General features: G+C 40.7%; 1 protein-coding gene across 2 annotated transcripts; it reads right to left on the bottom strand.

Moving 5' to 3' along the window:
* Positions 1-20,467, bottom strand: atxn2 (ataxin 2). Of its 2 annotated transcripts, none has more exons than XM_085367407.1 (26): positions 19,955-20,467; positions 18,191-18,221; positions 17,739-17,798; positions 17,297-17,368; positions 16,540-16,690; positions 15,686-15,700; positions 13,803-13,927; positions 13,559-13,650; positions 13,190-13,378; positions 12,293-12,465; positions 11,712-11,960; positions 10,527-10,715; positions 10,047-10,226; positions 9,787-9,891; positions 9,528-9,598; positions 9,036-9,400; positions 8,731-8,794; positions 8,468-8,614; positions 7,807-7,824; positions 7,103-7,169; positions 6,000-6,193; positions 4,631-4,757; positions 4,368-4,556; positions 4,035-4,252; positions 2,098-2,275; positions 1-774 (listed from the first exon to the last, which is right to left on the bottom strand). In XM_085367407.1, exons 1-26 carry the CDS (start codon positions 20,065-20,067, stop codon positions 746-748), a joined length of 3,411 nt encoding a protein of 1,136 aa, XP_085223533.1. In that variant the 5' UTR covers positions 20,068-20,467; the 3' UTR covers positions 1-745. The 2 variants fall into 2 exon arrangements, with proteins under 2 accessions (XP_085223533.1, XP_085223534.1); XM_085367408.1 differs by lacking the exon at positions 1-774 and adding an exon at positions 1,913-2,022.
* Between the last annotated feature and the right edge of the window lie 536 nt (positions 20,468-21,003).

The raw sequence follows: 21,003 nt of genomic DNA, 5'->3' as shown, positions 1-21,003 counted from the left end.
TTTTTTAAATTATTTATATTATCTACAAAGTAAAAGTTTTAACTTAAAAGTTACATAAGGGTCGGGTGAGAAGTGGGATCTGATCACCTCAGCCGTTATAATTTCATAACACTTTCTCCTGTCCTCTCGGCTGCCAACATGAGTTTATTTCACAGAAAGTTTCTCGTCATGTTTCATTTTTAGTTTGGTTAGAAACGTGTCGTGTAGTCTGGAAATAAATGCAGCACATAGCAGCAGCAATAAACAGTAGGATTAATACTGTCTAAAGGTTGGAAGATTCTTTTCATAACAAGGTGCGGACAAAAATTACGAGTTCCAGTTGAATTTTCTTCTTCACACTCGCTGATTGTTTACTCTCTTTCACTTCTTACTTGGCAAGCTGACTTAAGTTGCAATTTGGGACCCCTGAAAGTGTGTGTAGATGTAGGTATAACTATCTGTGTTTGCAGATCTGTATGTGTATGCGTGTGTGCTTGTGTGTGGGGGGCCTGAATAGGAGCAGTCTTGTCTGTTAAAACTCTAGCTCGTTAAAACATGTCACTGCATCAACCTGTTAACATTCTCTTATTGCCTGGTCAGGGAGGGAGGGAGGAGGGAGGGAAGAGAAAAGCTGATGTGAAGCATGTCTGGTGAGGATGAGGGAAGAGAGGAGAGGGTGGGCTCTCTCATCCTCTTCATCGCCTGGTTATGAAGGCTCTGGTTGAGAAGCGCGGCGCAGAGCGGGTCCCTCAGCTCGCTGACGCATCTACAGCTGCTGCTGATGATGAGGTTGCACTGCAGGGATGACAGAAAGTTTCTTTGTAACACGTTAGACAGCTTTACAAAATACAAACTATTGTTTTAATCACACTCAAATAACAAACCAGTAATTCTCCTCCAATCATCTAAATCTGCACCTAAAGACGGAGTTTTCCCTGGTTTAACCTGAGGAGAATTAAATATCTGATAAAAAAAAAATAAAATAAGTGTGTTTCTTCTGAAATTACCATTACTCAAAATCTCACCCCGATCATGTGTCCCAAGCTGAATCTTTTTAAAGACCTATCTTTAAATAACTGATGGTTCTGCAAAGCCCACAGTATGACTCGACCATCTGCATGGCTCTTATTGTGTGTATCGAATAGAGGACAGATGTTTTCCTTACAAAACACAATCTGAAAGTCACCAGTTCACCTTCGACCAGTGTTTAAATGCAGTTAGCTCAGAGCTGGTTAGTTATTAGCCCCTCAGTGGATGCACCTTTACCACCTTTACATCTTTCAGCCTTTTATGACTCAGGGGTGAAATGTGTTTCTTGTACTGACTGGACACTTGTTACTTTGTCCCAAAGAATATGACAATATGTTAAAATCTTCTGACCAGTGACTGCTGACCTATGTGTCAGCAGTGTCCACGCACATATTTGCCTGCTGGGAATAATACAAAAATCACCTCTTTATGGTCATTTTTAACTGAATCAGATGAAAGGTGTAACATGTGCACAACTTTTATTTATTGCTTTATTTCCCAGGGGATAAATTCTCATCTGAATCAATTCCTACACAGGACAAATTTTACACGCCAAGTTTATGATTTGGGTCAAATACAGCAGCTGCCACTTCTTTCAAAGCTACCTTTTCTTGGCCTCTGTGTTCGCGGGAGTCGCCACACAGAAATCTTACTTCCTATTAAAATTCATTATTTTGAGCTGACTGTAACAAAAAAAAACAGAAAAAACAATTTGTGTCCATGAACATGACCGACTACATTGCTGTTCTCCATGGCACCGACACTTGGGTGTCCACGCCTCCCCTGCCTGCACAGGGAGTGACGACAGAACCTCAGACTTTCATGGCTGAGGGATAATAACTGTCCAAAGAATTAAAAAAATAAAATTATGTGTGATTGCCCCAGCTAACTGCCATTATATCTATTAATGACACTCACCCCCCATGCAAAAAGAATTGAAGTCTAAATATTTCAACCATTGCCATGAAGAGTACTCACTTATTGCCTCAGTTTGCACAAAGGTGTAAAGAGGAGCTAGTAATGTAAAAGAACATTAGAGAAGGAAAACAACACAGTCTCTTTATAGAGGAAGGAAAATAATAAAAATACCTTGTGGATGTGCCAGGTAGGAGAAATGTGTGGTTGAGGAAACAGGGATGGGGTTAAGGGCAGTCTGGGGCATAGGTGGCTGTGGACCAGCTGGAGGACCCTGGGTAGCCATGAGCATCATTGGGGGATGGGTGGGTGCCGGGTGGTGGGATGGCACAATACCAGACTGCATATGGGCCTGGGAGCGAGAGAAAGAGCACAAGTGTGAGTGAGTGCGCCAGAGTGAGAACAAAAGTGTGACAGTGAGAGATCAACAGAAGGACAAAAGCCAGACTGGGTAAAACGATGAATCAGATGAGTTTCAGTGACACAGCGTTTCACGGCTCCGCCTGTCTGTTACCGACAGGAGCAGCAGCTCTGAACAGACACCGCATGATTCTGAATGTTTTTTTCCTGTCTTCTTCAGCAGCCTGTTTACATAAAGGTGGGGCTCAGAGACAAACGCACATACAGCATGTGACTTCAGCTAAGACAATAACACGAGGTTACAGTTTACTTTTCAAGTTTGACTTGGAAACGGCAACGTTTGTTTTCCATGTGCAATGAAAACTTCCTGTAAAATGAAACGGTGCGAGTACTTTAACACCTGTAGAACAAACAGAAAATAAAAGAGCACTTTCACTGTGGTCGACCCTTCACACATAAAAGTCTCCTTAACGTACAAGGAAGGAAGAGCCAGGATAACAGAGGACAGGACAATAGCACAATGATTACCTTGAAAGTCTTGCTTTTAAGGCTTATACATGCCCAGACAAAATCTGAAACGGATCCACCACTAGAAGAAAAAGTTTAGCTTCCTTTAGCCAAACACAAGGTTTATAATATCTCTACTGTACTGAGACAGGGGTATGAAATCCTGCCAATCACAATCCTAGGGCTTTGGAAAGCTGCTCCACTCGAGTAGCATCATACAATTTACAGTTAAAAATATCCATATCTCATATTTGGCCTTGGTGGAGGCCCTCAGTAGAGACAGATTGATGTATCTCAATGGCAATATTAGCTAATTGGCAGTCTATTGGTATCTGTATTTATAATGGTCAATAGATGAAGTAAAGTTGATGTGTGAAACACTCTTCAGCCAGACAGATTGCAGAGTGGCCTCTGGTGTACAATTCTGAGCAGAGCACAAACAGGTAAATAACTACACATAATGTAACAATGCTAAGGAAACCCATTTGTTTCATGTATCTAGGGGGAACCCCCCCCCAAAAAAAACCCCAAAACTGTCAGCTATTAGTCATCCTCCCTCTGAAGCAATCTGCTTTATCTCCTTAACCAGTTTCCTTCTGATTGGCTGCCCCTCATAAACAGATTATTTGAACAACAGCTGCTCTAAGCCAGAGCTGCATGTCTGAAATGATCATATTAAGGCCATCCACTCTCACTGACTTCATACATATGAGAGTAGAAAAGACTGAAACTGATCACTTAGTAACTTAAGTCGTGCACAAACACTGAAGTCATCATTTGAAACTTTGGGCAGGTTTATTGTGAGCCTTCTCTGTGATCAACTCTATAGCCTATATATGACACGCAACAAGGGAACTCTCAATAGGTCTATTTAAAGAATTCCTTCATAGACTCAATGGGGCCAAACTGCTATGGGTATCCAAGAATATCTCTGAATTCCGTGGTTAGGTTGTCTTCTTATCAGGAAATAATGTTTCTTTTCCTCTGTACCCCACAGCGTACCGTGAGAATGACAGCGCTACATCCCAACTTGATCATACTGCCAACAAAATGTCTACCTCATTTAAAGGGATTAATAAAAGCCAAATATGACCCATTCATAAACTCAAACACCTACTGGAATGGATCCCAGACCTTTCTCACACCCACAGTTAAGTCCAGCACAGGAAACACTGCCAATCTGATTGCCTGGCTTGAGCCACTGTGGTCGCTGTTGAGCACGTTCACAGCAGGCTGTGACCTACCTGCTGCACGTGCGCCATGTGGTTGGGGTTGTAGCCATGCTGGACCTGCTGTGGGTGGATATACACAGCCTGCTGAGCAGAAGGGAAAGATGCCTGTGGGGACTGAGGGTTTGGCCCTGGGGTCATCGAAGGTGGCGTGGGTGCCAAGGCCGAATACATCTGCTGCTGTGGAGGCTGGTTAGCCAGGTGGAGGGCCTGGGCTGCTGCTGCTGCTGCTGCTGCTGCAACAAAAATCATAAACACATGTATACATTACCATAATGCTCCACTTGAAAAAAATCCAGCTCCATGGGGGGAGGGGGTAATTACTACCGCCAACCTTAGGGCACTCACCTGCTGCTGCCTGTGGGTGCTGTGGGTGCTGGACTGGGCTGGCAGCTGGATGGCTAGGAGGGCCTCCATGTTGTGGTCCACCCTGCTGTGCCTGGCCTGTAGGCGTGGCAGAGGGCTGAGGGTGCTGCGGGTGAGGGTGCAAGGTGGCACTAGGGTGGGGGTACTGCTGAGGCATTGGCCCTGGAGACACTGAAACAGCAGTCGGCGTTAGTAATAGTGAAAAGCATTAAAAATCACACCCCGTGCATTGGCCGCACACGTACCATACATGGTGTGTGTCTGCTCTGGGTACTGTGTAGTAGAGGAAGAGACGAGACTGGGCTGGCCATGCGTGGGAGGCGCCATCATCCTGGCACTGCCCTGCATCACTGGACTGAACACATGCTGTGCCTGAAAGAGGCAAAAAGGAAGCCAAAAAACTGAGGAAAGCCTCTATCAACTCCTGCCGTCACAGTTTTGGTAACTGAGTGCCAATTTAGAGAGCCAACATTTGTTCAGAGGCTGCACATGAAATATGGACATAAACACTTTTTTGTGCTTCTGATGCATCTGTTCAGAGAAAGGAAGCTTATTTCTTTCTTGGTTTATACTTTTTTGTAATCATTAGTTAGCCGACTTGCATTTCTTAACACCAGCTCAATTTGTAAGCGCTGTGATGAAACTGAAAGAGAAAAAAAAATGGCTTCTATGGTCTCACTCTGTGGTTCTGGCATATCACATGAACTGTGGTCTGATAAAATCTACAGTAATGCATTCTATGTTCATAGGTTGCATAAAACATTCTCACAAGCTTTCATTTAAAGAGCCTGTGTGTGAGATCATGTTTGTCTGTCTCATCCCAAAGCTGGCCATCTTCACTCAATTTAATTGGCACTGACGATCAAAGTGACATAAGGTTCATTATTTTTGGGGCATCAATGATTATGTGCGTACGATGTGTGTTCGATATGTCCTGAAAAATGCTTCCTTAAAGAATTATGTATTTAAGAGGCCAAATCCTTTCATGACTGTGTTAAAGAAAAATGCAACATTCATGAGGTTTAACTTATTTTCTTACATTTATTTACCTATTTTACATTTCACAACTTAACAGTCATTGTGGTATTGGCATCAAGCCTCAGATATCTTTTTGTCAATACCATCTACTATTCATTAGTAATCAACATAAAAAAATATAAATGTGTGCTTTGAGTAGGCTCTGCTCCAAAAAGTGCTTGAGCCTAGCTGTTTGTATTACTGAGGATTTTCCAGGATTTTTTAAGTCACTGCAGTAAAAGCTGCAGTTTTTCCAATGACAGCCTGTAGCAAACAGGTAGTAACTCTTCAGGTATAAGAAGCAGGAGTACACTTTGAGCTCAATAAATCAGAGGTGATAAAAAAACAAAAACAAAAAAACTGGCATGACATTGGCACCCCATCAAACTGCTAAAGATCACCAGCATCTGTCAGCCAAATCACCGACAAGTGAACAGCTGCGGGAGATAAAAACTGCCAGTTCTAATTGATGGTACCAGAGAAACTTTAATGGTTACATACGAGTCTTAATAGACGAGCCTGTTCAATCTATCCTTCCTCAATGAGCTGCTAAAGGCTGTATAGTTGTGATACTGCTGGTGCCAGAGTAAATCATACCTGTGACTGGTAGTGAGGCATCTGCTGGACGAGCTGCTGACTGGTGAACTGCTGTGGGCTGCAGGTGAAGTACTGCGCTGAGTAAGCCGGGCTCGGTGCTACAATCGGTGGCCCTGCTGCTGTGGCTGGGTGCATCATGGTGGGTGTGCCTGGCGGATGGTGCTGGTCTGACCTCTGCTGGGGCATGTTGGGTACTAGAGATTTATGTTAAGAGATGGGCAAGATGGAGAATAAGTTCAACATCCCATATCACACATATATATACCAACTCTAGAGGCTTTGGTGAGAGAGAAGGGTCATTGGCTATGAAAGACACTAGTAAAGTCTATATGTGAGGGGGAGAAGAAAAAAAACACAAGCAACTGATCATATTATGAGCCATATTTAAACTTACTGAAAGATAATAAAGATTGGCCAGATCAGAAATTAAAAACAAAATCCTGAAGCCTCTCTCTTGTAAAAGCAAACTACAAAAATACTTGCACAACAGCATTTCTGTACTTGCGTAATAATTGCAGGTCGGTAAGCGTGTGTGGTAAAACAACATATACAGCATCAGTGGTTTTTGGTGTCCCGCGTACTGAGAAGAATATACAACATTCTTTAAATGATTGTATAGCGATTGCTGTTGTTGCACGTTTGATTTTGTGTGGGCAAAGCAGCTCAATCCCCCACATGAATAATCAACGTAATTAATCAACCAATCCATCACACTTCATGTAAGACTGGGGAATTATTTTCAGCTTTCATTATTCTCAGCTCCTCATCATGATATTGAGTGACTGGTAATATTTCAGATTGCAGGCTCCTGCGTGGTGTGCTTCTGCAGGAAGCCCTCTCTTTGTTTTTTACCCCATTAGGAATTTATTTACTCCACCAACAAGACATTTTAATTCAACCGTTTTGTAAAAAAATGCCACAACAATGCCACATTGTAAACAATGTTTGGGCTGACTCTGAAAACAAGCTTATTATCACATACTGTCCAAATAGCTGGTTAAAAATATTTATGTATTCACATGGTTTGTAAATATTGTTCACCAATTTGAAAAAAAGATTATGTGGGAGGGAAATGAGAGAAAGAAAGCGGTGGTTATTCTCACCTTTACCTGGTCTGTAGGGTTTAGATTGGCTCACTGTCATAGGCATCTGAACCTGGTACATGGGAGACTGGAGAGAGGTGAGGAACGAGGAAAGGTAGGGAAAAACAAAAAATAAAAAACATGTTTATACTCAATTTTCTGTGAGATTTCCAACAAGATTATAAAACAGACAGTCTGAGGATAAACATGGGTGCATCTATGCTCATTTGTCTGGGAACCTTAATAACAATCTGGCTGCAGATAAACTTTTCATCTTCTTTTTGTCTAACACAAACAGCTTACTAGAATGTAAGAGCTTGTGGGAGTCATCGCTTACCTGGGGCCACATGCACTTTCTACACCTGACTATCACGAGCCAAAAAGGTGTTTTTACAGCATTCATAATACTGTTTTTTCAGTTCCTGAACTCATTAACATTGTCCACCATGCATTTGTGTTACAAACACCCCTTCAGCAAAAACAAGCTAGCTTAAACTCATTTTAGCTTGCAGCCATTTGTTTGGAAAACAGATGGAACAAAGGGAAATGAGCACAGTTTTAAGTCCATCTGAAGAATTGCAATAAGAAGTTGGCAAACCAACATCTGATGATATTAATTCAACAAGCAAGCAAAACATCCCAGTACTTATTGGGCTTAAAAAATAAAATAAAAATAATACAAAAAAAAGTTTTTAAAAATAGAAATCTTAGAAAAATTCACAAACCTTCCATATTATGCTTTTCTAATGGAGCGAGAGAGAGAGAGGGGAGGAGGAGGGGGAGAAAAGGGAAGAAGAACCACTTTTTAGTTGTTATCGTTTGCACGTGTCTGATGTTGGATCACCAAGTTTTTCTTAAAGCAACATAAGAAATGTATTGATCACAGCTACATATATGCAACATCAAAATTATATCTATACTAAACTTCTAAAAAAAGCTTTGACTAAACATTTCTAAGCTTGTTATGCAAATAATCACCTAAACATTTCTCAGTTCATTCTGTAAGAAAACCATGTAACTAACACCTTCTCAAAAGAAGACAGGGAACAACATGTCATGGGGAGGGGGACCTTTTTCCCCCCTAATGCTTCTTCTGCTACATGGAGGGAAAAAGTTTACAATGAAACAAATGACAACAAATGTGAGCTTTGTCCTTAAAAACATAAAATACACTGAGAAAATAATGATGGCAGGCATGAATCAAAGAAAAGGAAAGAAAATTACCACGTGAGGACAAACATAGACATGTTAGTCACTGTTGTTAGGGGTTGGTCTGAATGAACCCTGCATTTCATACCATCACAGTGTGATGCTCTGGGTGATTTGCACTGAATAAAAATGAATATCTCCATAATGTACATTTCAGTATGCAGGTGTGTATCTCACCTGAACTCCAGGGCTGACTGGCGTCAGCGGATACATCTGGGGGAAACAGACTGTCTGGCCATAAACAGTTGGAGGTTGCTGGACCACGATGGAGGGGCTGGGCTGGCCTTGAGGCCGGGGAGGCGTTGGGGTGTTGGCTGGTTTGGGCTGAGGGAAAATACAAAGAAAAACAAAAGCATATAGAGACATAAATAAATTAAATACCAGACCTAGTTTTTGGTTTCCAAATGTTTTAAGCTTGGCAGAAGTGGGTTATAACTTACCTGTGTATTAAACCTGGGTTTGAACTCATTAGCATTTGGGTTCAGGGTTGATTTTCTCACTTGACTGCAGAGAGAGAACAAATAGAGAAAAGGAATGAAAAGGAAGAATTTGTTTCTGAAGCTACTTAAACTTCATTAAATTGTGTTTCTTTAAATTAATAAATATTTATCATTAAATAATTTGTTGTTGGTTTTGGACAGTAATAAATCCCTACTGTGCATTATAGTAAACTGACTACAGACCACACAAAATGCAATAAAGTCATTTTTGGTTTTCTCGTGGAATGGGTCTCCTGTCCACTCACTCCTGCACTGCTTCTTTTTTCTCCTCCTTCTCTTCATGCTTGGGTCCGCTGAACGTTGAGGTGGCCGTCGTCTGAACTCCCTGTGACGTCACATCAAGCCCTGGCCTCTTCTGGTCAGTAGCAGAGGGAGACTGAGACATTGCAGCGGGGCTGCCAGGCTTACTGGTGCTTGTGGTGGTAGTCGGTGGAGCATGGGTACCACTAGGTGTGCCAGCAGCAATTACTACAACACCATCTTCAGTGGCCTCCCTCCCCACTGTGGAGGCTTTGTCCAGGGGAAGATCTTTAGGTTTGTCTGCAGGGTCTCTAGCAGACTTGGTCATCACTGGTTCACAGGGAGGGTCTGGGTTGGAACTAGACTGCAACTGGCAGAGGGACAGAGGAAAGATGAGTGGAAGAGGGGCACAACCTCTGCTAAAGCCTCACAAACATGAGATGAGATCAGTCATATCTTAGCAATTTGTATGTCATATAAATTCAAGATATACTTACCCTAAAATCTACACTAAATTTCTTTAAATTATCTATTTGTTTTCTGTGGTCTGATGGTATAGAAGGCGGTCCTGCAAAGTGAATGGAGAGAAATAAATGCAGATTCTGGAAATATCAATTTTTAAGACATTGTTACATTACGACTACTAAAGAAAGGAACAGATGAGAAACCCTCGTACTCATGTTTAAAATTGTATTGCTTCTCAACATTCTGAGGTTAAAAAGAACAAGTTAATGCAAATTTCTAGTGTTTACCAACCTTTACAAACTTGTCTTGTAAAACTAGGTGAACTTTCCAAAGGCTTGATGTTCTCCTTGTTTGTAGGAGATGTTTGTCTAGTCTCCTGGGCACGACATTCTTTTGCTAAACATACAAAAAAAGAACGTTTACTTACTCCCATCAAAATGATTTAATGATAGCTTTTTCTGATTGTAGCACTTATTTATTCATTATAAAAACCAACAGACGTGTTTTCATATCACTATTCATACTCAGTCCTTTGTTAAACTTCAGCTTACCATCTCCTGATGAAGAAGTGACTATGCTGGGGGCAGGGCTAGCTGCAGTAGGAGAGGAAGCTGATGTTGGAGTAGTAACAGTTTCCACAGGAGCTGTACCTGTCTGAGGTGATGGGAGGGAAGAGGAGCCAGCTGAAGCTCCACCCATACTATTCTGTCGGGGGGAGCGAGGTCTGTGAGCTGAGAAGGGGAGAAGAATTTGGTGTTCACAACACATTCAGGTTAAATAACAAACAATAACAGGTGCTTTGAAATATGCCCTCCAGTGGCATTAAACTAAAATCTCTGCAAAGGGAGAAAAATACTGGACTAGTAGGTTCACCATTGGGATGCATTTAAAAATCCTATGTTGCCTTGTTCTCAAGTTACATTGCATTCACAAGCTTTGGTGTCCACACTACCTGCCCACCCAGCAGGGTGACAATATCCCATCAGCCTTTTATGGCTGAGGGGTACAAACTATTCAGATTAATAGTCTACCTCCGCTAACCACTGAGGACCATGTCCCTCCAGAGGAAGAGCTGCTCCTGGTTTGTGGAGTCACTATGGACTCTCCAGGGGGATTATGGGAAATTAAGTCCACTCCTTGGGGTACTCCACTGGTCCGACAGGGTGGCACTCTGTGAGCACGAGGCGTCCGCTGAGATTTTGGAGACATCCTTGGTGGACCTAGAGATGTATAAAGACAGAGGCAAATGGATAGAAGCTGGTAAACACACAGTGACAGCAAAGTGAACATGTGTTTCCTAGCATCCCTCTGTTAATTGTTTTTTGTTTTTTAACTCACCAGTGCCTCACAAAAACTTTCAAAAACTCAAGTCTACATGCTGATAAATATCACACCAAACAGTAAGGTTATTTGTTGCATGCATGCTAGTGGAGAAATTACAGATGATCCTGTAAAGTGATCAAACACCACATCACAACCAAGCAAAGTGAGAGATGAGAAATGGGAAAGCAAAGGCCAAAAAGTGAGATGAACAGTGGCCTACAGTAACAGCATATTAAAAAAATAATGAGAGGCCAAACACTAGTTAACAATTTTTCTATTCAAGTAAAAATAATTGACGTCAAGAGATTAAGCCTCACTACCAGTTTTTTGGGGGCTTTTTTTGGAGGAACTCTGGAAATTGACGGATCACATTTCTGGTCAACAGTTCGTATCCCAATGGAGTGGAATACAGAGAAGACTTTTAAAAACCGCATGTGAAACTTAACTGGTATTACAACCACTTATCAAATTTGTCAATTCAAATATCTCTGAGCATCTTTCTCATGCCTCAAACATCAAGCTTTTTTTTTTTTTTTTAAATTAGAATATCATCGTGCACCTTCTTTTGAATGATCTACCAGAGAAGTTGATAAATTGGTGCCTTAAGTGTTACCACACCCAAAGCATGGCACACATTGGTGCACCCACATGCCAAGGTGAAACTGCCTGATGTACTGACAGAGAATCAGAGTTTTTCAAATCTGATCCCAACTCAGTCTGACCAAGCAATTTCTCCTATTTCTGCTGTTCCACACTAGACCTGGGCAAACTTATTTTTCAAATAAAACTGATCGCCATCAACTTTGAAATATTTCACATTTCTTTGTGACTTAAATCCCTCCACCTTCAACTCGTGTTTTTTGCCCAGGTCTACTCCACAGAGATGTGGGTACCTTCTGAAGACATGCGTTTGGCCAGAGCGGAGGCTGGCGATGTGGGCCCATGGTGGGAAAGGGAGGATGAAGAGGAGGGATAAGAGAGGTGGGATGAATGAGAGGAAGGTCTGGAAGGTCGAGAGGGGGGCCTGGAAGGTGGCCTGGTGGGCGTGGTTGCCCGATGAGGCAGGGAGGAGGGACCGGACTGGTAACGAGAAGGGGGACGGGAGGAAGGAGATGGACAGGGTGAGGGCCAATGGGATGAACCTAAAAGAGGCAAGGACAAATGATCAAGGATGACACAAGCTATAGTGCAGGGGAAACAAAGGTATAGTGGGGACAGAAAGAAGAGAGAAATTTAATTTAAAAAAAAAAAAAATGACAAGGGATGGGGAAACAGGAAAAAAATTGCTTAAATAAAAATAAACTAACAAGATAACACAAGAATAACCCAAACACTTTGCCACTGCAAAAGAACTTATTTCGAGTCGTGGTTTGATCACAACAGTGACTCACTCATCCACTCCTTTACTCTCACAAAGACTGTGTTTGATTTGCAGCAAGTAACAGCAGATTTGTAGGTGACATATTAAATATACCTCCATTAACCACCCTCTGGTCAGATCCAGAACTGGGACTGTAGTCGTGGGGTCCTGGTCGAGGAGTGGGGGGTCCAGCTGAGCTCTGACCAAGACGAGGTGAATTCTGACGCCCTGGCCCCCATGACATTGCCTCCCTGTTTCTCTGACCAGGAGGAATGTACTTGTTCTCTCTACAAACATACAAACAGACTTAACTCAGCTAAACATATACACAAGGCAATAATAAAGATGAGCAATTAATTCTATACTTTATTCCATTCCAGTAAGTGGTCATTAGCTAAAATGAGCTTATTTTTTAATTTTAATTACCAGTTATAGGAAGTATTTGTTATAGGAACATTTGCTGTCTACTTGTCTAGTAGGCTTAAATATTCCTCCCAAAGAACAGGAAAAGGGGCAATAGAGTTCTACATGCAGCACAAGAAGCATTAGAAAAAAACCGACAGAAAACAAACTCCAACATGATTTTTTTTTTTTAAAAAGGCACTAACAGCAGTAGTAGTAGGCCCTGTTCAAAATTTTTAACACTCAGTTTAGAAGTTCTTTGTGTATTATGACTTTGTGTTCTTCACTGCCAGTGCAAAGCCAAATGAGCAAGAGAAGCATAAACTAAAGCAACAGTTTTATTTCAGTGCCCCCTGGTGACAGCACACAGCTACAACACAGATGATTGTATGCAAAGCTCAGCAGTATCCTTTTCCAGCTCCTCTTAAATTCTTATAACAATAAATTGTGAATAATGCGAGTTCTAACAACTCCACAGAATGCATCAAGAGGCAATAAAAATTGAAAATCGTTCAAATATGTTTACGAACACAATTACATTTACATAATTGCAAAGTGTATTCACAGAAACACGTAGTATTTTTGTAAAAACTCATATCCTGGCACCACCTGCCAAGTGTGTGAGTCTCCCTTTCCCCTCGCACAACAGCAGTGAATTTCTCCTCGTCAGTCCGTTCATCATTCTCCAGAGCAACGCGGGCCTTGTACGTGGCACTAGCCTCGATCTCCTCTGCCAGCTGGGCAGCACGCGCCTCCCTCTTCAAGAACTCTTCTGAGTTGTCCCTCTCTAAAGGTACCCTGGGAAATAAATTCAGGTTAGACAAGGAGTAACATGGGACAGCATGGTTCTAAGTCTTTAATTTTATAATAAAACCAGATTAAAGAGTGAACGTTTGTTTACTGTCAGAGATTCAAAATTAAACATATCTAGTATGACAAGTATACAAACAAATACATGGAGAACATGAAGAAGCTTACGTATATGTGGACAGGCTGCTGTCATATGTGGACAAGACTCCATATTTCTCCTCATTGTACTTGAACATGTCATTGGGATCCCACCCATTAGACTGATGTGAAAACAGTAGCAGAGACAGAATTTGACAATCAGCATGTGAACAAATTTAAATGCTCTGGATCACATGAAACAAACTCTTTGTTTCGGTTGAATATATAGCAAGTTTAGCACCAGCCTGTTTCTGGTGTCTGATACTTTTCTCACCACATCAGTATCCAGAGACTCGAGGCTATCAGAGTTGTGGGTCTCTCCTCCATCCCAGGGCTCAAGATCTTTTTCTTTATGCTCGCCATTGATCCGGCCAGTCACTGCTGCATCTGTGAAGTTGTCTGAAACATGAAGAAAAGAATGTATATATTTATGTACTGCATGATACCACACACACGCATGCACGCACGCAGGCTCCACACTCACTGCTTAGAAAACAAAGTGCTCATCATGCTTCAAGAGCCTCTGAGAGAGTTCTTACAGCAAACGTCTATATGGAGAGTTTGACGGTTCAGAAAGACACACCGAGTTACATCCAAACACAGGTTCAACAGGATTTTTTGGGGGGGGGGGTTCCTTTCCAAAAAAAAAAAAAAAAAAAAGCAATTTTCTTGAGCTGGCATTGGTGAGTCTGGAAGTGTGGGCAAGACTTGTGAATAAAGGGAGAGTCCTGAATCACTGTCAGAGTATGTAGCATAATGTCTCTAGGTGCTACAGTATTTTCAGATGGCTCACTTTTATCAGAAATTTAATCCAGCTACGAGCAGTGTCTACAATGCTTGACTTGTTTCAGGATGTTCATTATTTTTATGTAAATGTATGGAATACATTGACTCAACAAAGTCATAAACAGACAGATCTGCTCAAAGAAAACCCCCAATTATAACTGAATTGAAATTCTAATCTCATGTTAGCCCAAGTCTGCTCTCACATTTGCAGATCTGGCACCAGTGAACTATGTGCTCAAAGCATACCAGCCACCTGGAGTTGCTTATCTCACACATCATAACTCATTTCACAATACAAAAGGCATTTAAGCGTTTCAGGCACAGAGCAAGTTCAGAAACATTAGACTGACACCATACGGGCAGTTGGGCCAATAGACCTGGTTTATATTTCCAGTGTTTGCTGGCATGCTTTGTGCACACTGTCCACCAAAGGAATTATACAAAGTAAGAAAAATTTTAAAATCAAATGTGAGAATAGTGAGAGGTAAGCAAACATGCATTTAGACTGCAGTTAATTACATGACCTCAAAGCATTTCAGTGCCAAACAAAATTAAACTTCTCCTAATAACCTTTTAAAAACAATGCTCAGAAAACAAATGATGTAAGAGAGCCCAATATGACTTTTGAATCAGTTGCTTTCAATGGAATCACATTAATGTTGCTGATAATCTACCATTTAAGTGTGACATGACTCGAGCAAGGCCAAGAAAGGTTTAAAAAACAAACAAACTGATGTTTACGAAAAATCCTATAAAAGATAAACTAAACAAAAGCAATAAACATTACCTTCTTCTTATACAAGTCACTGCTTCATCATTGCCACTTCTTGTTGTTTATTTCCCCCCATCCTATTTTCTCTGGTTTTCACAATTTCTGTGATTTTTTATTTTATTTTAATACAAAGCACTTTGTAACCTTATTAACACAAATAGAGTTTTTATTAGTATAAAAGAAATTACCCAAATGTATCCCATAGGCTGTATCAAAAGTTAAAACTGGATAATATTTAAAGACTCCAAAAATCAGCTTGAATGATTTTGAGGGAATAATTCTTCCACCGAAAGCAACATGCAGTCTGAAGACGCAGTTAAAAATATAAAGCAACACTGATCAGCAATACATATCTCATTTTTAGTTTTTGGGTGTATGAGAGCAGTGATCCTAAAACTTTGAGAATCATACTGGAATCAAAATGCAGTAACAATACATACAGCAAATAAAAAAAAAAAAAATAGATCATCATGCCCAAATGTTCATAAACGTTACATTTCTAATTTAATATCTAATTTAACAGGTCTAACATAAGAGCACAGTACATATTTTTAAGAGCATACAAAGATGTGCAAAAGGAGAAAACAGCCATAGATTACCTGTGTCTGAGGAGACTAGACCATTGGAAAGGAGAGACACACAGATGACAGATAGTCAGAAGAATGACTGACAGATAAAATGACTGGCAATCACACCAACAGTTAAATTCATACCAGACATATTTATGATATGGTTCACCTAGATATAAGTTGTAAAGGTACTCAATTCTAACAATCTGAGCTTGGGTCAAGCCATGTCTAGTGCACTCCTCACATCCCATGATTTCAACTGATCACTTATTGAGCATTTCTTTAAAAAAAATAAAGGGGCAAGCAGACAAACATGGGTACTTTTGACATTTTATCTTTCTGTGTAAATTTCACTCACTTCACAAGTTGTTAAAGTGAAGTGGCATCATTGTAGTGCCATAGTTTCAAATCATGAAGCAAAACCCCTCACACCTTCATGCCTGTATATTTTCAGACAACAAAACTCTCCTGCAGAGTCAATTATCGTCCAAAGCAGAATCATATGGGTGTACATGAATTACATGAAGCAGGCTCCTTCAGCCTTTATTGAGTGTCCTTGTTGCACTAGAGCAACCTTTGGACCAATCGATAGATCAAATTAGACTTCAATGACTGGCCACTCTGAGCAGACACACAAGACTTAACTCACAGAAAAGCCTCTGCAACATCAAGATAGAGAAGACTGAGAAGGGTAATACATTGTATGTATGCAAAGATGGGAATTCACTGACATACGTTTATATTTTCGTATGTGTAAATGGACAGTGTGACAAACTCACCCAGTTAACATTGTCCATAGGTTTTCAATATGCGCATGATAACATCTCCAGTTTCAATAACTAAAAAAAAATCTTTGCCAAAAAATAAAAATATGACCACACTACCTTTCCTGGCGAAATTTAGATCCACATCTTTAAAGTTCACAACTACGACATCAGAAGCCTTGAAAATGATGCTCTCTACAATATCTTCTTTCCTGGGCCCTGTGCTCGGTTCTGTACTCTTTCGGTGGGCTGCATCCAACACCAGGTCACACTGAGGGAGAAAAATATCATTTGAAACACAGAGGGCAAAAAAAAAAAAAAAAAAAAACTATCTGCAAAAGACACAAGAAACTATGGACACAGGAGACTGGGACAATGCACTCTTTCATGCCCATCACACTCCACAGTAGCTAGAGACACAAAACAGCTATAAACAATCTCAAGAACAACCCTAAAACTAAAACATACTGAGAAATCTCAAGAGATCTGTTTTAAGCATCACAAGAAAGATATGTGGTGTATGGTTATGAATTAAAGATCTGGAAAATTGTAGCAGGCTTCCTTTAACTATTAGTCAAATAAATCACTCATCACTCTTATCAATTAAACTACTTTGTGTAATCCTGGCATCAGCAGAAAACCTCAAATTTACTTATGATTATTACTTTTGGGAAATAATTCAGCCTAAAAGGGAAGGTAAATGCTCAAATATCAGAAAAAGCAATGCCGGTCTAAACCACCTTAGGGGTGAAACTAGTACCAAGTGTTAGCAAGACTCCATCACATTTAACCCTAATCATATTCAGCTAGTGAGAAAGTAACAGATTTCCCTCCATATTGGCACAATAAAGAATACCACATTATGCATGAGCCTTACCTCTGGGCCATAGGTCTTAAATACTCCCTCATAGATGGCTCCATTTTTCACTTTAAGCTCACACTTGGTCCCCTACAATTAAAGAGGCTTGTCGTTATATACGGTATGTGCCTTTCAGTACAAATTTTAACTTACATGTTCAAAAATATAAGTTCAGAAACCCATTTTTCTGCAAGGCAAACCATTGATTGATCAATCACTCGTTTCCTTTTATGCAACCAGCTATCTCTACAACAGGCTTTGTTTAATGCTGTATAAACAATTTGAAGAAACAGCATGTGGTAAAACAGACTGCAGTAAATAATGTTCTTACTAACTCACTTAGAGTAAGCATGATTCACATGGCTACTTCATCCAAGGAATTTTGCAACTATGCATATTCTTATAATCATTACACACAGAAAAAAAAAAAAGGAACAAGGTAGGCACACAGTAAACGTACCACCACTGAAGTCAAGACATGGACCATCCTCATATTTGCATATACACCATTGAAAATGACCTAAAGAAAAGATACAATTAATTTTGATGCTCCCATTTTGAGCACAAAAAAGATGCCAAATAATGTCTCATCACTGTGGAATACCAATACACTTGTTCCATTCTTAATGCAATTAAAAAGGCGATATCTGGATTTATGCTTTCTCTGGCATTAAAATGCTTTAAAAAGAGGAAACCAAGAAAAAGAAGTGTTAAAGCATTGTGAGGGTTTTTCCTGCATAAGATAAATTCTGGTGCCCACCAATGACATGCCTCAAGAGGAAAAAAACACCATCACTATGTTCAAAAATCTGTATTTTTTTATTTTATTTTATTTTTTAAGTTTTTTAAAATACTCAAGCTTGAAGGTAATTTTGTTTCTCAAATGTATATGAAAAATAACAGGTTACTCACTGCTGCTGGACCTTTGCCACTGTGTCTCCCCCTGAGGGACAGAAAAAAAAAAAATCGCATTTTGATTAAATTGTTGTCAAACTCACCATCAACTGTAAAAAATAAAATAAATAAAGACTTGACTTAGCACATGCTCTGATATGTGCAACTCACTAAGAGAAATCATAAGAGGCAGTGATTAAGATGATACAGAAGTGCACTTGAAGTTAATCAATACAAGCTATATAATTTGCTTTAACCTTAACCTCATTTCTAAAATATACTTTCACAGCATACTGCAAGTATCTGCATATTACAATCACTTGTAGCAAACTACAGAGAACCAGGTTTAAGAATACATGAGGGTCTTATAATGATGCTTTACTGAGATTATGACTGAAGAGGACATGTGAAATGTTTGCAGCTGCAGACATGAAAATGAAATCACTTTGGTTTTATCAAGTATAAGATTTATTACCATCACTATCGATTTCAGCTGTGGAGACATCACCACAACCATCAACACAGCCCTCTTACTTGATCAATTGTTTAAATTGTGGACATTGACTTCATATTTAAGATCGACAGAATTGCTCTTGCAGATCACATTTCCAATGTGCAATGTAAATTCTGAAATTTCCCCAGTGTCTCCAAAACATTATGCTTATAATAATGATGTTTGTGATGCAATCTAGCCAAACACTCAGCCGCTAAGAGTTTTCCCAGGCATGTCCTAAAATGCACCTTGTTCAGCAGCTGGCACATAACCAACCATTCAACGTAAGCAATGGCCACTAACCCCTATATTATATCCGTTGCAGTAAATCAGCCCTAAGCTTTCTAAAACACACTTAGCCATGCCATTTTGAGCTGTAATGTGCAGGTTTTGTGAGCATGGTTATAAACTGGACCAATATTCATTTATAGCATCTTCACGATGAATCCTACGCAGTGAAAGGGGAGTGCTGTCCTAGTGACCGGTGAACAGCAGCCTGACCACCAAAAATCACAGCATGCATGCTGTTCATGCACTGACAGTGTGCTTTATCTTCATCTTGGGACGACGTGTAGAGAGAAAGTCATGCCTCAAGGACACTATTTCTCACGAACAGCAATGGCAACGTCAAGGTTGAAAGCCAGTCGGTCTGTAATACCCCCGTTTCCACACCCGCCCCTTTCTTCTGAGCGCCCACACGCTTTATATCCATTTCCTGGCAACCCCGTTGCAGCAATGTTGCGGTAACGTACCAAGCTACATGGCAGCCAAAAGACAACAAATGCCGTTGCGTGTCCCCCATTAGCCAACGGTTACAAAACTGAAATGCAAGCATAGGCTGGCAATTGGCTAATTAACGCTAGCTGACTTGGCTTCAAGCTTAGAGTAAACTGATACCAGCAACTTGGCAAGCAGCGTCACTAGTACTACACTCATGTGAGGAAAGATAAATGTCCACCCGAACATGTATTTATGGAAAATCAACCTCGTGGTGGCATGTTTGATTTAACGTGCCAGAGAAGATAATGTCACGTCGAAAGTTGCAACAGCACTGGACCAAGCAGACAGGCAGGCCTCGCTAGCTGAACTGCACAACTGGCTGACCAACACGTCGCAAGGCCCGCACAACGTTCACAAACACGCACTAGTTTTGGACCACTTAACGGCAATGTCATCTCTTACAACCGCTACCGTTTGGCAGTGACTATGGCCAAATATCGAAAACGTGTCAAACCAACCCTCCTTGCTGTGTTTTTGCTTCGCTATGTTAACGTTCTAATTTCACATACCTGCCCAGATTCTGTCTTCCCCCGCCGCTTCCTCCGGCACCGGAGGCGGCGGCGGCACCGGCGGTGCTACCACCGCCGGGCTTGCTGCGATTTCCACCGGCCTTCATTGACATGGTGATCCCATAAAAGACAGCGTCTTTAACAGACCAGTTTCACGCCGCAATTTCTTGACGATGAGACGGTGTGCGGTACCTCACTAACGTTGGGCAATCCGAAGACCTAGCTTAGCCAGCAGGCTAAAGTCAACGTGCCTGTTCAGGAGGATGCTTTGCTAAGCAGCTAGCCTGGCTAACAGTTGCTAGCTAAATTAGCGACCTGTACAATTCCTATTAAAACTGAAAAAAAATATATTTAAAAAAAGACAACACGCTCTAGTAACTTTTCCGAAATGAACATGTGTGTTACACCTCTTGTCAATTTGTTATATAATTATTATCTCAAAATCGGGTTTGCAGCTATCTCGGATTCTTTCCGTTGCTAACAGCGAAAAGACCAAAACAGCCTGAAAGGGGGACAAAAACAGCGGAGGGATATGAGAGGCGTGACGGCTCGCAACAATTCACTCTATATTTTTATACGCTGTGTTATTTGAAAACTATTGATCTTGTAAACAGATGAACATGACCATCTTTAACGTAAAAACCCAATGCAGACATTTGTGTTAAAAGAGACACAGTTACATCATGGCACTATTTTCAGGAAGTCCATGAATTTTCAATTACTATGTAGTGTCATCCACGTGAGCCGGCGAACTCACTACTAACATACACACAAACACACACACACGGCGCGTGTGGGCATAGTGATGGCTAGTATCCACTGAAGCATGAAGGTTTCCAATTAGCAGGATTGGAGGGTCACTTTGAGATAGTCCCATTTTTCGTTAATAACTGGTGTAACTTCCACAATCTTGATATGACAAGACAGCTGTACAAAGAGGATTCCAGTCTAGTAAACTAAACTAAAACAAAGTAAGGATAAAAAAAAGTTTCATCAAATAAAAAACAAAGTAAAATAAAATAAATAAATGGACCTAGAAAACTAACTAG

This window comes from Diplotaxodon limnothrissa, linkage group LG12, assembly GCF_057381915.1.
Source record: "Diplotaxodon limnothrissa isolate DT_005_m linkage group LG12, D_limnothrissa_male_GT1.1, whole genome shotgun sequence".
NCBI classification, from domain to species: domain Eukaryota; kingdom Metazoa; phylum Chordata; class Actinopteri; order Cichliformes; family Cichlidae; genus Diplotaxodon; species Diplotaxodon limnothrissa.
Note: the sequence above shows the minus strand (reverse complement) of the source record. Positions and strands in the feature narration are given on the sequence as shown.

Bases quoted from the DNA above. Each gene is read 5' to 3' on its own strand.
- atxn2 (XM_085367408.1), bottom strand. From the start codon at position 20,067: ATGTCAATGAAGGCCGGTGGAAATCGCAGCAAGCCCGGCGGTGGTAGC. The intron at 17,799-18,190 runs GTGAGTAACCTG...TCTTTTCTTTAG, and splicing joins GTGGCAAAGGTCCAGCAGCA to GTCATTTTCAATGGTGTATA. The intron at 8,615-8,730 runs GTAAGTTATAAC...ATTTTCCCTCAG, and splicing joins AACCCAGGTTTAATACACAG to CCCAAACCAGCCAACACCCC.